This window comes from Carlito syrichta, unplaced genomic scaffold (assembly GCF_000164805.1).
Source record: "Carlito syrichta isolate Samal-C Ts95f unplaced genomic scaffold, Tarsius_syrichta-2.0.1 Scaffold308121, whole genome shotgun sequence".
Classification (NCBI taxonomy): domain Eukaryota; kingdom Metazoa; phylum Chordata; class Mammalia; order Primates; family Tarsiidae; genus Carlito; species Carlito syrichta.
Window position 1 is genome coordinate 413,953 of NW_007252217.1, and position 16,042 is coordinate 429,994.

Below are 16,042 nucleotides of genomic sequence, written 5' to 3' on the forward strand. Positions count from 1 at the left end.
TGACTGCTGCCTTCTCACTGTGTCCTCTCATGGTGGAGAGAAAAGGCTCTGATGTCTCTTCCTCTTCTTACAGGGGCACGAATATCATCAGGAGGGCCCTGTCTCATGACCTCATCTAAACCTAAGCATCTCCCAAAGGCCTACATCCTAATACCATCACATTGGGGGTTAGGGCTCTAACCTACAAATCAGGTGGGGACAGAAACATTCACTTTAAAACTCCCCTCCTGAAAACACCAAACAAAGGTGAAAGTGTTTTATAAACGCTAAGGTTCCATGCTCATCTGGGGTATGTCTGGATGGCAGAAAAGACACGCTCGCCGTTCATCTGCATCTCAGTCAGGCCCTGACCCCTCTCTTGATGTGCTTCAGCTCCTCTGAACCTCGGTCCACCTGGCCCAGCAGGGCTGTCCACACACAGCCTACTGCCCAATGAGGGCCTGGTCCAGGTCCGGACATATGCTTGGAGACAGAGCGACGCTGTTTCAGTGTTGAAGCAGATGCTCCTGTGACCCAGGAAGGCCCACTCAGGCCATAAATCCCAGCCGGATGGCATCCTCCACTCTCAGAGGCTGCAGAAGTCCTCCATGGGGAGCCTCAGAGCCGTGTGTGTGGGTGCAGGCCGGGCAGATTGTCCTCCAGTGCCTGCCTACGAGGCAGCCTAAGCAGATGAGCCCTTACAAACATGGACCCCGTTTTCATACAAATGTCTGTGGTTGTGGCAAATACACGATGGGGAGGCAGAAATGTGACATAAAAGCCAAGTCAATTCTGCAGAAGATGCTTCCTGGTGTTTGGGGGGCTTCAGAGAGCTGTGTTAGCCACCTGTCAGGAATAGTGAGGAAAGCAGATGGAGCTCTTTGGAGAGGCATCAAACAAGTTTGAGATGAATCTGCATGGAGAGGGGCAACATAATGAGGCCCAAGGAGCTGCGGGTTGGGGTAGGCAGTGCCATTCAGAAGCAGCAAATAATTAACCATCGACTGTTCCACTCGGCTCTGAGAGGGCAGCTGCCAGCTACAGAATTTGGCTCCCTCCCCTATATCACCCATCCTTCTAGCTACCCCCCACCCCCAGGCACCTTGTCTCCTTGGGAGTCCAGCCATCCTTCCCAAGAGGACCAGCCAGTACAAGAGCCCAGGAGGGTTTTGTTACCAAGTCTGAGGCTTTAGCGATGAAGTTTCAGCCCTCTGTCCTTCTGCCCTCCATGTTATCGTCTGAAAAGGATGAAGGAGGGCTTTCCTTGTAAGGAAGACACCAAGGACTTGAATGGCATTCAAATTATCTACGGCAGGATGTTTGTTACTAGAAAGGAAGGGAGAAGGGAGGGAGACAGAGAAAGAGAGAGGCAGGGTAAAAAGAAGGCCGGGAGGGAAGCAGACTTCTAAAGTTCAAAATCAGAGGAAAATATAGGACTCAATAAACTTAAATGGGCCCCCTTACTGCAGGACTCCTCAGACTCTTTTTTTCTTGAGTTGGAGTCTCACTCTATCACCTAAGCTGGTGTGCAGTGGTATACTCATGGCCACCGCAGCCTCAACCTGCCAGGCTCAGGTGACCCTTCTGCTTCAGCCTTCCAAGTAGCTGGAACCACAGGCACATGCCACTAGGCCCAGTCAATTTTTTTTTATAGAAATAAGTTCTTGCCAAGCTGCCCAGGCTGGTGTCAAACCCCTGGACTCAGGCAATTCTCTCACCTCCACCTCACAAAGTGCTGGGATTACAGTTGTGAGCCACCGCACCTGGCCCTTCTCAGACATTCTGATGTATGTATGTGTGATATATTCCCCTATATCCTCTGTGGGAGAAAAGAGAGCTTGCAGTTTTTTAAAAAGCATCTTGAGGTATGGTGGTTCACACTTGTAACCCCAGCACTTTTGAAGGCTGAGGTAGAAGGATCACTTGAGTGCAGGAGTTCAAGTCCAGCCCAGGCAAAATAGCAATGCCTCGTCTCTACAAAAAATTTTTAAAATTAGCCAGGCATGGGTAGTGCACACCTGCAGTCCCAGCTGCCTAGGAGGTTGAGGTGGAAGAATTGCCTGAGCCCAGGGAGTTAAAGCTGCAGTGAGCCATGATTGTGTCACTGCACTCCAGCCTGGGTGACAGAGTAAGACTCCAACTCAAAAATAAATTTTTTTTTAAAAAAAGCATCTTGAGCTGGGCTCAGTGGCTCAGGCTGTAATCCCGTGTCTTTGGGAGGCTGAGGTGAGTGGATTGCCTGAGCCCGCGGGTCCAAGACCCGCCTGGGCAGCAAGACCTCATCTCTATAATAAATCAAAAAAATCAGCCGGGTGTGGTAGTGCATGCCTGTAATTCCGGCTACTTGGAAGGCTGAGGCGGAAGGATTGCCGGAGCCCAGCAGGTCGAGGCTGCGGTGGCCGGGAGTGGCCACTGCACTCCAGTCTGGGCGACAGAGTGAGACTCCAACTCAAAAAAAAAAAAAAAAAAAAGGTTTGCCCCTCTTAAAATTTTTTACGGGTGCCCTCTCCCCATTGTTAAAGGTATAAAAGGAGAATTAAAGGAGGTGGGTAATATTCTAAGACAGCAGATGCAGGCTCTAGGCTTAGCCCTTACCCCTATACATCATTGGGTTAGAGAGTGGTTACCTGTGAGCTTAACCACAGACGCTCACTCCTTTAAACCAGGAGATGATGTATGGGTAAAGGAATGGAACAGCCAGCCCCTAAAGCCCCTTTGGAGAGACCCGTTTACTGTTATTTTGTTCACCCCCACTACAACAAAGGTAGCTGAGGTGAGTCCTTGGATTCATTACAGCACAGTGAAACCGGCCTTCTGAGACTGGGAGTGCACTGCTAATCCATGGGCGCCTGGGAAGCTGACTCTCCAAAGAAATCAAGTTCCGACTCCAGGACCTTAGAGGACTACAGCCCTGCTTTAGTCACTCCGGAAGCTGACTAATCTATGCACAGCAGAAGCTTGAGGAATCAACCATCAAACAAATGGACTGTTTTTTATTGTAATGTAGTGTCATCCCTTGCTATCATCTGTTGCTGTAATTCTTGCCTTGGTTGTCACTATAGGTTTGACAATGGTTGCTCCAGACAGCTGGACCCGTGGCTAAAGGTAACAACACTCTTTTACCTCTTTGGACAAGATGTATAACCATTGTCTGTTGTTACTCCTCTGGCTCCCCCTTGTAATTTTAAAACCCTCTGCCTCATGTAACCCATGTATTTGCACAACCAGGTCAGGTCAAGGAGTTACCTGGATCCTCCTTTACCAGACCCATTTCTCTTGTCAGGGAACAATTTCAGGGACTTGCAGACATAGCAAAACCGTCTATTCTATTTGCCAACAGGGAAGTCTATATACCTGTTTCAATCCATAATACCCCCCAAGTGAGGAATGGTTAGAGGTCCATTGTACCAAAGAAGGAGAGCATTTAATTAACCGAACCCTGATCACCAATTCCCACCAACCAGTGTCTATACTTATTACCTGCTCAGTCATGAATGAAACCTGGTGGTATGCTATACCCACAGTAATGGTACTAAGTCATGTGAGAGCCTAGCCTGGGAAAGTATAGGCTCAATGATAAGTATATATGTGAACAGCCTGCAAATGGAATGTGGTCCTCATGCTGTAGCTTAATTCTTTTGTCCTTATTGAGGTTATATATCATGGGCCACTTGGAGAGGCCAAGCTAAAGTTGCTTTCCTTCAAAAGGGTTGCCACCTCTAATTGTAAATCAGGAGCCTGTAACCCCTTTAATTTTACCATCTTTAACTTAGAAAATCCAGGATGGAAAACAGGCTGACGGTTTGGCATGCGTACCCATGGGCAAGGTTTTGACCCTAGAACCTTACTATACGTCAAAAGGGTCACAATCCCACTCAAAGCCTCCTCCCATGAGGTCGTCTACTTTTTTTTTTTTAAATATGGAACGCAGCCGGGCTCGGTGGCTCAGCCTGTAATCCCACGCCTTTGGGAGGCTGAGGTGAGTGGATTGCCTGAGTCTGCGGGTTCGAGACCCGCCTGGGCAGCAAGACCTCATCTCTACAATAAATAAAAGAATCAGCCGGGCGTGGTAGCGCATGCCTGTAATTTCGGCTATTCGGAAGACTGAGGCGGAAGGATCGCCAGAGCCCAGCAGGTGAGGCTGCGGTGGCTGGGAGCGGCCACTGCACTCCAGTCTGGGCGACAGAGTGAGACTCCAACTCAAAAAAAAAAAAATATGGAACGCTTCACGAATTTGCATGTCATCCTTGCACAGGGGCCATGCTAATCTTCTCTGTATCGTTCCAGTTTTAGTATATGTGCTGCTGAAGTGAGCACAGTCGTCTACTTTTTATGTAGAAATAGAAAGTAGTCCCCCTCCTCTCTCTGTCATGACTAGAAATCTGTTGCTAGCTGTGACAGAAACTATCACCCAGTCTCTAAAAGGCTCCTCTTGCTATGTATGTGGGGGAACTAATATGGAACATCAGTGGCCATGGGAAGCTAGAGAGTTGGAACCCCACGAGCCCCACAATGAAACGGTATCCTAGCCCTGCCAGTGGAATTTGGCTACTTAAAACCTCAGTTATAGAAAAGACCTGACTTGCCCAATGAGGAATAAAGTTCAACACTCCTGTGGAAAGTCTGACATGCTCAGGCCAAAGGTATTATAACGTCATGACTAACAAAACTCAATGGTGGGAGTCCCCAGACCACCCTGAACCAAACCCTCACCCTTTGTTTAACTTCCCCCACCTCCAACAGGCATGGAATGCTGTTGATGCAAACATCAACTGGTTGGCCCCTAAGGACTATTATTGGATATATGAGAAAGTAGCCTACATTGTACTTCCTTCAGACTGGTCAGGAGCTTTTTTCTATTTGGCCTTCCTTTTTCCTACTCTCACTACTCCCACTCTCGCAGGGAGAACAGTTGGGGGTCCAAATATATAAAACCTGGAACTTCCAAAGAAAGCAGCGTGCACTACAAATTGGGGACTGGAAAGATGATGAATAGCCCCTTGAGTGTAATATTAAAAACTATGGCCCAGCTATCTGAACACAGGATGGATCTTAGGACTATGGAACCTCCATTTACATGCTAAACCACATAATTCAATTACAGGTGGTTGTTAAAATTATAACTAATAAAACTGCAAAGGCCTTTAACATATTAGCCAAACAGCAGATTAAAATGTGCAATGCCGCTTATCAAAACCACTTATTCTAAACTTGCTTGCTTCTGAAGAAGGGGTTTGTGAAAAGGTTGACTTAAGCAACTGCTGCTTGCAAATAGATGAGGGAAAGGTCATAAAAAAATCACTGACCTGATAAGGAAGATTGCTCATGTCCCAGTCCAGACCTAGAAGGGCTGGGACCCTGGAAAACTGTTTGGAGGTTGGTTCTCAACTTTTGAAAGATTTAAAACTCTCATAGGCATTATACTCATGATGTTGGTAATTTGTCTAATCCTGCCCTGTCTAGCTCCCTTGGTTATAAGGTCTACCTCCAACCTCATCAAGGCCATAGTTGGAAAAAAAACAAAACAAAACAGCAGTGCCTGTAACGCTGTTATGGAAATACAAACCCTTAAACCAAAGTGATACTCTATAAACCTAAAAAGGGATTTGAGCATCAAAGGGGGGAATGAGGCAGGGAGTTCCCCCAGCCTAATAAAATAAAGGCCTTCCCAGGATAGAGAAAGGGCCCTCTTAGTACAGTATGATAAAAGCCTTCCCAGAATATGGTCCTTCTAGCACCTAAGATGAGAGCTTTCTTGGAAGATTTATGTTAGAAAGGAAGGTAGCACCCAATCCGTAGTGTGCATGTGTAACCCTTGAGCTGTGAAATACCCAATTAGCCTATATGTTACTAATATGTAAGCCTTATCGGAGGAACAAAGAAGCTAAAGATGTACAAAAGGCAATGCCCCCCCATGTTCAGGGCTCAGCCTTTGGATGTGAATCTACTGAGCCAGTGTCGGTATGAATAAACACTGCTTCCTGGCAATGTAGCCTCAGTGTCTTGTCTCTCTCTGTAAAATCTTGCCACAACAGAGCTGCGACACTTAGCAGGCCTGACTTGCCCACCCAGCCAACACTTTCTGGGGCCTGGCTTGCCATTCATATGACACTTCTTGGGGCCTGGCTTGCCGGCCTATGGAACCCAGGGAGCTGCAACACCCCCCCCCTTTCCAGCCAGTGGTGGATCCGGCCTGACAGTACAGCTCTGGGAACTGCAACGCCCAACTCACCACCCAAGTTGATAAGAAATTGTATACAGAAAATCATCTTAGACACACCAGTGACTTAGGAGAAAGCTTTTGGTACCAAGCCAGATCCGTAATTGACATCAAACCACACATCACATGAAGTTGAGTGCATGGCCCTTTGAGCCATGGACTCCTCTTAGTAACACTGCGCACCAAGGAGGATGCTGGTGGAAATGTGGAGACTCAAAAACCCCACTGGAGCCAGAACACAATTGAATCTCCACTGATGAATCTTGTCAAGTCATTCAATCTGTGTGTTGTTATTGTTGTTTTTGAGTCGGAGTCTCACTCTGGCCCAGGCACGATCACAGCCACTGTATCCTCCACCTGCTCCTCCTCAGACTTCCAAGTAGCTGGAACCACAAGTGCCACCACACCCAGCTAACTTTTTTTTTTATTGTAAAGATGAGGTTTCACCAAGTTGGCCAGGCTAGTCTCAAACCCTGGGCTCATGCAATCCTTTTGCCTCCCAAAGTGCTGGGATTACAAACATGAGCCACCATGCCCATCTGTGTGTGTTTTAATGTGAAAATGGGTAAAATAATGCATGCCCACCTATTTTATAGTATTTCTGTAAGAATGAAATAAATATAAAAATATAGAAGACTTTACATTGCTGCATGAATACAAAGAACCTCCCCTAGTGTTAAATACAGTGACAGAGAGAGGAGAGAGCTTCGGGAATGACAAGAAGTGTTGGAAGAATGGCTGAGAAGGCGACATTCCCAGTAGGGCAATGCTGTCAGACGTTTTCTAACACAGCTCCTCGGGAGTGGGAACTGCCAAGGTTAAGACTGCCGCAGCTCCTATAGTCAGGGTCGAACACAAATCCTAGTTTATGCCACCACTGAGAAAGAAACAAACATCTTGCTAAGTGAGGACCAAACTTTTCAGGTACTTTTTTAAGACAATGAATCAAGCGAGAAACAAAAATATCAAAAAGTGGGCAGGGTGCGTAATCCCAGGGCTTTGGGAGACTGAGGCCAGAGGATTGCTTGAGCCTAGGTGTTTGAGACCAGCCTAGGCACCATAACAAGATCTCGTCCCTACAATAAAATAAAAAAATTGGTTGGACGCGGTCACGTGCGCCTATAGTTCCAGCTACTGGTGAGGCTCAGGTGGGAGAGGATCGCTTGAGCCTTGGAGTTCCAGGCTGCAGTGAACTGTGTCTCACCACTGTACTCCAGCCTGGGTAACAGAGGGAGACCATGTCGCAAAATATATATACACATATGAAAGAGACCAGGTGCAGTGGCTCACACTTGTATTCCCAGCACTTTTGGAGACCAAGGCAGGAGTCTGGATTGAGGCCAGAAGTTTGAGACCAGCGCCGGCAACATAGTGAGACCTCCCGCCCCATCTTATTCTTACAAAAATATTTTAAAATTATTATTCACAGCTTCTGAGAGTTAGGAAAATAAAAAAATATTTTTAAGTTGTCAAAAAAAAGAAAAAAATGAAGAAAGAAAATATAGCCTGGGTCCAGCCGACACTGCTTCCCTGGCGAATACAGACCAGGGAGCCAGGGAAGACAATCATGAGACTCTCAGCGCGGGAGCTCCCTGCGGAGCCACGTTGTGTGGGCATAAGCCAGCCTGGTGTGGGTAGGGCCTTAGTAACCGAGACGTGTGCGGCGGGCCCAGAAGTGAGTGGGCGGGCTTGAGGGACCTGCGGCGCGTGGGCGGGACAATGGGGCGCAGCCAGCGGCGTGTGGGTGAGTCCAGCGGCATGTAGGTGGGCCCAGCGGCGAGTGGGCTGGGCCTGAGGGAGCCGGCGTGAGGGTGGGACCAGCGGCCTGTGGGCAGGGCCTGAAGAGCTAGCGGCGCGCGGGGCGGGGCCTGAAGAGCTAGCGGCGCGCGGGGCGGGGCCAGCGGCGCGCGGGGCGGGGCCAGCGGCGCGCGGGGCGGGGCCAGCGGCGCGCGGGGCGGGGCCAGCGGCGCGCGGGGCGGGGGCTGACAGCCTGCGGGCGTTTCTCCCGCGAGGCGTTGCGAGCTGTGGCGGGAGCAACCGCTATGGAGCCGCCACTAGAGAAAGAAGCGCAGGTGAGGGGAGGGGCGGACGGTGCCCTCCGGGAAACCGCGTTTCTGACAATCCCGCAGGTCTCGTGCGCGCATCGCGCCTCTTCGTCCTCTCCCCTGTTCCGCACGTCCATCTCGCGGGCCACCTTCCGGCACCTCTCCCTAGGCCCTCCGGGAGGGGTGTCCCTTCCCCCGCGACCGGCAGACCGAGCCCACGGGGGCATCGACGGCCGGCGCACCTTCCGGCACCGCGGCCCTCCCGCCGCCGCTCACCGCCTTCGCCCCGTCTCGCGCCTCCCGTGTGCCGGGGACCACTCGGACCATCGCTGGTGGGGTTTTTCCGGAGAGTCTGTGCCGCCTTTGTAGCTTTGGGAAAGTCTGGGGTGTTCTCTGGAAGCTTTGACGCTTTTATCTTTTTTTTTTTTGTTAGAGAAGAGGTCTCGCTGTACTGTCCAGGCTGTTCTGGAACTTCTGCGCTCAGCCAATCCCCAAAGTGCTGGGATTAAAATTTTTAATATTCATACTTCATCAAGGTGTGAAGTTGTGTTTGTTTGTTTATTTATTGAGTTGGAGTCTCACTCTGTCACCCAGGCTGAAGTGCAGTGCTGGGCTCAGGTGATCCTTCTCAGCCTTCCAAGTACCTGAAACTACAGGCACGAGCCACCACACCTGGCTAATTTTTTGATTTATTGTAGGGACGAGGTCTTGCCAAATTGGCCATGCTTGTCTCGAACCCCTGGTCTCAGGCAGTCCTCTTCAAAGTGCTGGGATTACAGGCTTGAGCCACAGCTCCCCTCAAGTAGTTGTTTTTAAAGAGACAGGGCCACGCTGTCTCCGGTTGGAGTGCAGCGGTGTGGTCATAGCTCACCACAGCCTTGAATTTATGGACTCAAGCATTCCTCTCGCTTGAGCCTCCCGAGTAACTGAGACAGCCAGCTTCACTGCTCCTGGGTTTTTTTTTTTTTTTCTCAGTTGGAATCTCTGTCACCCAGACTGGAGGGCAGTGGCACGCTCATGGCCACCGCAGCCTCCACCTGCTGAGCTCAGGTGATCCTTCCGCCTCAGCCTTCCAAGTAGCAGGAACTACAGGCACTGTGCTACCACACCCAGCTTATTTTTTTGATTGTAGAGACAGGGTCTCACCAAGTTACCCAGGCTGGTCTTAAACTCCTCAGCTCAGGCAGTTCTCTTGCCTCAGCCTCCCAACATGCTGGGATTACAGACTGGAGCCTCTGTGCCTGACTTATTTTTTTTTAAGAGGTGAGTCTCCAATGGTTGGTCTCAAACTCCTGGGCTCAAGTGATCCTCCTGCCTCGCCCTCCCAAATGCTAGGATTCCAGGGTGAGCCACGCACCCTGCCAGTTTTGACTCTTACCCTGTCCATTGTGCCACTCACCTTTTGTTTCCTGGCATCTGGTGTCTCCTCAAGTGGAGAATGTGAGGCAGTTGCCATAGAAAAAGCCTCTAGGTGGCTTCAGATCACTCCTCTGTCATCTCATCAGGCTGTTGCAGCAAGCAAGGTGCATGACATCTGTGTTTCTTTTAATGGTTAGGTCGCTGCGTGGTTAAAAAAGATATTTGGAAATCATCCCATTCCACAGTATGAGGTGAACCAACGGACCACAGAGCTTTTACATCATCTTTCAGAGCGCAACAGGGCCCGGGACAGGGACGTCCACCTGGTGATAGAGGACTTGAGACAGAAAGCTGGCGAGTACAAGTCAGAAGGTAAGCAAGGCCAGAGGTGGCTGAAGGTGTGCAGAGGGGGTCGTGTCTTACAACACGATACACGAGGTTGACTGGGGGGTATTCCTGGTTTTGCTTCTGTATTTTACCCATATTTGCCTTTCATTCTGTTATATGTAATTTTGTAAGTTATAAATTTCATTATAGTAAATATTGTACTGTATTGTGACAGCAGAACAGGAAGCCCTGAAAGATAAGAAGCTGAACTTCTACCTAACACACACAAAGCTCCCTGTGGTTTTTCACTTACATATCTGATCTATTTCCAACCCCTGTAATTTAGTCATAACAAGTTATCAGGATACCTGGGGGGTAGCCACAATGTGTGAGACTTGGACAAGTCAGTCTGTGTCTATGTATTAGGAATGGCATTCAGATTTTCTGCTGGGCATATGTGGTTTGACAAAGTGCATTGGGATGCCTGTTGTTTTTATAATACAAACCACTAAAGCAAAGATAAATGAAAATCTTTTTTTTTTTTTAGTTGGAGTCTCACTCTGTTGCCCAGGCTAGAGTGCAGTGGCACGTTCATGGCCACCAAAGCCTTGACCTGCTGAGCTCAGGCAATCCTTTCACCTCCGCATTCTAAGTAGTTGGAACTACCGGCACACGCCACCATGCCTGGCTAATTTTTTGATTTATGGTAGAGATGAGGTCTCGCCAAGTTGCTCAGGCTGGTCTCGAACCCATGAACTCAGGCACTCCTCTCACCACAGCCTCCCAAAGTGCTGGATTATAGGCGTGAGTCACAGACGAAAATCTTTTTTAGGCTGGGAATATACCAGAAAGGCAGGCCGTGAGGCCTGTGTTTGCCTTGTTTTTTATCAAATGTATGGCATTTGTTACATATGATGTTTTGAAAGAATGCACTTTATATTTAATTCTATTGCATGTGTGCTTTTTTCCAATTTTGTTTTAAAAATTAACATACAGTTAAATTGACTTTGTTTTTGCGTATCATTTTAATACACACGGAGTCTAAAACTATTCCCACAATCAGGATGCAAAACACTTCCATCACCCCAAAAACCCACCTTACTGCTACTTTGCAGCCATACCTTCCGGTACATGTGTTGTTAAATTGTTTTTTTTTTTAATTAAAAAAATTTTTTTTTTGAGTTGGAGTCTCACTCTGTTGCCCAGGCTAGAGTGCAGTGACATGCTCACGGCTACCGCAGCCTTGACCTGCTGGGTTCAGGCGATCCTTCCACCTCAGCCTTGTGGTAGCTGGAACTACAGGTGTGTGCCATCACACCCGGCTAATTTTTATTTATTTATTGTAGAGACAAGATCTCACCAAGTTGCTCAAGCTGGTCTCGAACCCCTGCACTCCAACAATCCTCTCGTCTCAGCCTCCTAAATTGCTGGGATTATAGCCTTGAACCACTGTGCCTGGCTTGTCTTATTTTTAAATGATTTAATTTTTGTAATTATTAAAATACAGTATAGAGGAAGAGGTTTTAATAGCACGATCATAGCTTACCGCAGCCTCGACCTCCTGGGCTCACCCAATCCCTCCCCCTCAGCCTCCCAAGAAGCTAGGACACACACACCATCACGTCCAGCTAATATTTATTCCTGTCCTTAAGTACTTTCAGGGTGACACTTTTTTTTTTTTGAATTGGAGTCTCACTCTGTTACCTAGGCTGAAGTGCAGTAGCACACTCATAGTCACCACAGCCTTGACCTGCTGGGCTCAGGCGATCCTTCCACTTTGGCCTTCCAATTAGTTGGAACTGCAGGCTCACATCACCATGCCCAGCTAATTTTTTAAATTTATTGTAGAGACGAGGTCTCGCCATGTTGCCCAGGCTGGTCTCAAACCTATGGATTTGGGCAATCCTTTCTCCTCTGTCTACCAAAGTACAGGCATAAGCCACCACGCCCAACTAACGTGACACGAATTAAATAGCAAATATTCTTATTCATATGTACAAAATGGTTTTTAAAAAAATATTTAGGTATCTAGAAGAGCCTTGTCATTATTGAATTATATCTGTTAATCCTTCACATCATGCATTTTTATCATAATTTTCCTAAATTTTTCCTCCTTTTATTTAGTAAAGGGGTTGAGCAGAAAATTGAAAATTTCTAGAACCTTGTAACAAATATCAATTCATGCATGTTGCTAAAGAGCTCCAGCTTCCTCAGTTTGTGATTCTGAAACTTCTGCGTGCTGATGATATACAGCCCTTTGGACTTGAGTGACTTTTAAAGTTTATCATGCAAATCATTTTTTAGGTGCAGTTTTTAATTTCTGCACCCTACAGCTTTTTGCATTACTTGACATTGGAACATTGTGGAAATATTTTCAGGAATTGGGAAACAACGTAAAACTTTTGTATGAAGACTTTTTAATCAGGAGGAATACAAATGAAACTATTGAAACATTCGTCCTTCATACTGCCAGTTGGTCCGTTGAGGAGGCAAATGAAAATAAATCGCTCTAGCTAGACCCTTGTACAACATTGACTAGAATTGGTGAGTGCAGACTCCTGACCTTGGGGCGACAGCATCCATTCTTCACCGTGAAGTAAGATGCTGGCTGGGAGTTTTTTGTAGACACCATTTATCCAGGAGAAAGTTTACTTTTACTCCTAGTTTGTGGAGCACATGTATCAGGAAAGGGTGTTGAATTTTGTCCTTGACTTTTTTGTACCTATTGGGATGATGATGTGACTTTTGATTTTTATTCTGTTTATGTGAAGTTTTACAAGAATTGACTTTCAGAGGTTAAATCAACATTTATCTTTCTAGAATAAATCCTGTTTGCTCATGGTATATATATATATATATATTTAAGATTGCTGATTTCAGTTTGCTAGTATCTTGTTGGGGTTTTATGTCCATATTCATAAAATATGTTGGTCTGTAGTTTTCTTATGATATTTTTGTCTGGTTTTGGTATTAGGTGTTAGGTCAGTGAGCTGAGTTTGTGCCGTGGGTATGCAAAGAATTACACAGAAGGTGGACAATTCAGATAGCAGATCAGAGAGAGGGTGGATTCACTTCTCCAGGACTGGAGGAGAGTCTAGATGCTTAAGAAACGTTGGCCCTGAACTCAGGGCTGGAGGCTTATAAAGCTTTCCTTTAAAGGGGCAGGTAAGCATTCGCAAGAGCCTGAGTCATGGCAATGGGGTCTGTTTCTCGTATCTCTGACAATCAGATAGGTGGGGGTGGCCAGTAATGGGTGGTCCATCACATAGACAAGAAGGGCTGGGCTGGTCGCTGGAAGACAGATTTTTGGGACAAAGGTGATAACCTAAGAAGGGCTGGGCCGGTAGCTGGAAGACAGATGAAAAGAATAAACGACTCTGACTCAAGAACGAATAGATAATTTGAATAGACCTGTAACAAGCAAAGAGGCTGAATTAGAATTTTTTTTTTTTGAGGCAGTGTCACTCTGTCGCCCAGGCTGGAATGCAGTAGCACACTCACGGCCATTGCAGCCTCAACCTGCTGGGCTCAGGTCATCCTTTCATCTCAGCCTTCCAAGTAGCTGGAAATACAGGTGCTTACCATCATGCTCGGCTAATTTTTTGATTTATTGTAGAGACAAGGTCTCACCAAGTTGCCCAGGCTGGCTTCAAACCCATGGGCTCAGGCAATCCTCTCGCTTCAGCCTTCCAAAGTGCTGGTATTATAGGCTTGAGCCCCTGCGTTTGGCCCAAAAGAAAATTCTTCTGGTAGCTTGGAAGAGCCAGGGCTGGGGCATGGGTAAGAGCTGTTGCAACATTATTAAAGGCAGTATATATCGGAGATTGCCAATTAAGAGGTTCATGTTCTGGTCCCTGAGTAGCCTCATAGAGAGGTTTAGCAATGAGGCTGTAGCTTGGGATCCAGATTTTATTTATTTATTTATTTATTTATTTATTTATTTATTTATGTTGGAATCTCACTCTGTTGCCTAGACTGAGTGCAGTGGCCACTCCTGGCCACTGCAGCCTCAACCTGCTGGGGCTCCGGCGATCCTTCCGCCTCAGCCTTCCAAGTAGCTGGAATTACAGGCGTGCGCTACCATGCCCGGCTAATTTTTTGGTATATTGTAGAGATGAGGTCTCACCAAGTTTACCAGGCAGGTCTCTAACCTGCAGGCTCAGGATCCAGATTTTTAGATATAAGGCCCAAAAGGCATGGAGTTTTGTTTTACCTTTTTTTTTTTTTTTGAGTTGGAGTCTCACTCTTTCACCCAGGCTGGAGGGCAGTGACACGCTCCCAGCCACCGCAGCCTCAACCTGCTGGGCTCAAGCCATCCTTCCGCCTCAGTCTTCCAATTAGCTGGAACTACAGGGAACTATAGTCTTCCAATTAGCTGGAACTACAGGCACGCGCCATGATGCCCAGTTAATATTTTGATTTATTGTAGAGATGAGGTCTCGCCAAGTTGCCTGGACTGTTCTTGAACCTGCGGGCTCAGGCAGTCCTCCTGTTAAACCCAAGATTTTAAATCCGAGAGACCACAAAGAGCCAGCTCCGATACAAACATATGAGGGTCTTTTATTCGGGCTTGAGTCTGGGCTTACGTTTGAAGCCGATGCAGCAGCTTCAGGGATGAGAGAGCCCCGATCCAGCATGGCAAGCAGTTTTTATGCACAGTTACAGAGGGAGGGGAAAGGACTTTAAACTTATTTTTACATGATTGGGTAATTTCTCCTAATGGGTACGGGGGCACTTGGGATTGGTAGGTTTATTTTCTGGTTTGCACAGGCTCTAGCTTAGTTGCCTGTGATTGATGGGAAACGGCTAAACGGGCAGAGTGGAATGTCAGATAAGCTAGGTTTACACAGTCACTGCGTGTAAATTAACTTTGGCATGGGAGCCGGAGGTTTGAACCAACATAGAGCCCACCAAGAGAGTGGCTAGTGCCTCAGAGTCTACTGCAATCTAAGCAAAGGAATGTCCGGGAGGGGCTTATTGCTTAACATTCACACACTGCTAGCAGCACAAAAGCTTAACACAGTTCTAAGTACAAACACTGCTTAAAATATTGTATAACTATACACCCGACATGTGCCTAGTTCTATGGGGTCTGAGGTAGGATTTAAAATACTAAGAATTTATAAAATATAGTGAACATGAGTTAGGAATATATAAAATGCAATGAACGCTTCTTTTACAGCAAGTATAGTTTTTTTGAATCTCTTGGGTCTCTTACTCTAACCTCAACCTCTCAAAGTGCTGGGATTCTAGTCATGAGCCACCATGCCCGGCCTTGTTTTACCTTTTTTGTAAATAACTTTTGCTCAAGGTCGGAGACCAGAATAACTCCATTTTGGGCTCTGTCCTTTCATTAGGAGAATACGGGACTCATAGAGTTGGGAATTATTCTCTTCTTTCTATTTTTTGGAAGAGTTGGTAAAAAATTGGAACTAATTTTTCTTTAAATTCTAGGTATAATTTAGCGATGAAATAATCCAGACCCTGACTTTTCTTTGTGGGAAGTTTTTTAAAATTTCTAATTCAGGCCAGGCACTGTGGCTCAATCCTATAATCCCAGCACTTTGGGAGGCGGAGGTGAGAGAATTGCCCAAGTACGGGGGTTCGAGACGAACCTGGGCAACATGGTGAGACCTCTTCTCTACAATAAATCAAAAAATTAGCTGAGCATGGTGGTGAGCACCTGTATTTTCAGCTACTTGGAAGGCTGAGATGAAAGGATGACCTGAGCCCAGCAGGTTGAGTCTGCAATGGCCGTGAGTATGCTACTGCATTCCAGCCTGGGCGACAGAGTGAGACTGCCTCAAAAAAAAAAAAAAATTCTAATTCAGCCTCTTTGCTTGTTACAGGTCTATTCAAATTATCTATTTGTTCTTAAGTCAGAGTCATTTATTCTTTTCATCTAAGGTATTTAAATTGTTGGCAATACGGTTGCCCATACTATTGCTTTGTAATTCTTTTTATAAAATAGGTTGCTGGAATTTCCCCCCTTTCATTTCTATTCTAGTAATTTGAGTTTTCTCTCTTTTCTTCTTAGTCAAATTAGCTGAAGGATCTTCTGCTTTTGTTGATCTTTTCTTTTTTTTTTTTTTTTTGAGTTGCAGTCTCACTC

At 46.7% G+C, this 16,042-nt stretch overlaps 2 protein-coding genes across 2 annotated transcripts in view; one reads left to right on the top strand and one right to left on the bottom strand.

Moving 5' to 3' along the window:
* The window catches only part of ATP5A1 (ATP synthase, H+ transporting, mitochondrial F1 complex, alpha subunit 1, cardiac muscle), a 28,653-nt gene extending 20,739 nt beyond the window's left edge, over positions 1 to 7,914 (bottom strand). Inside the window, exon 1 of the mRNA XM_021716037.1 lies at positions 7,898 to 7,914. The gene's annotated coding sequence lies outside the window, so the exon portion shown is untranslated. The remainder of the gene's footprint in view (positions 1 to 7,897) is intronic.
* A 285-nt stretch (positions 7,915 to 8,199) lies between these two features.
* The window catches only part of HAUS1 (HAUS augmin like complex subunit 1), a 17,777-nt gene continuing 9,934 nt past the window's right edge, over positions 8,200 to 16,042 (top strand). Inside the window, exons 1-2 of the mRNA XM_008064989.2 lie at positions 8,200 to 8,271; positions 9,801 to 9,975. Coding sequence (XP_008063180.2) covers positions 8,242 to 8,271; positions 9,801 to 9,975 — 205 coding nt within the window. The 5' untranslated portion in view covers positions 8,200 to 8,241. The remainder of the gene's footprint in view (positions 8,272 to 9,800; positions 9,976 to 16,042) is intronic.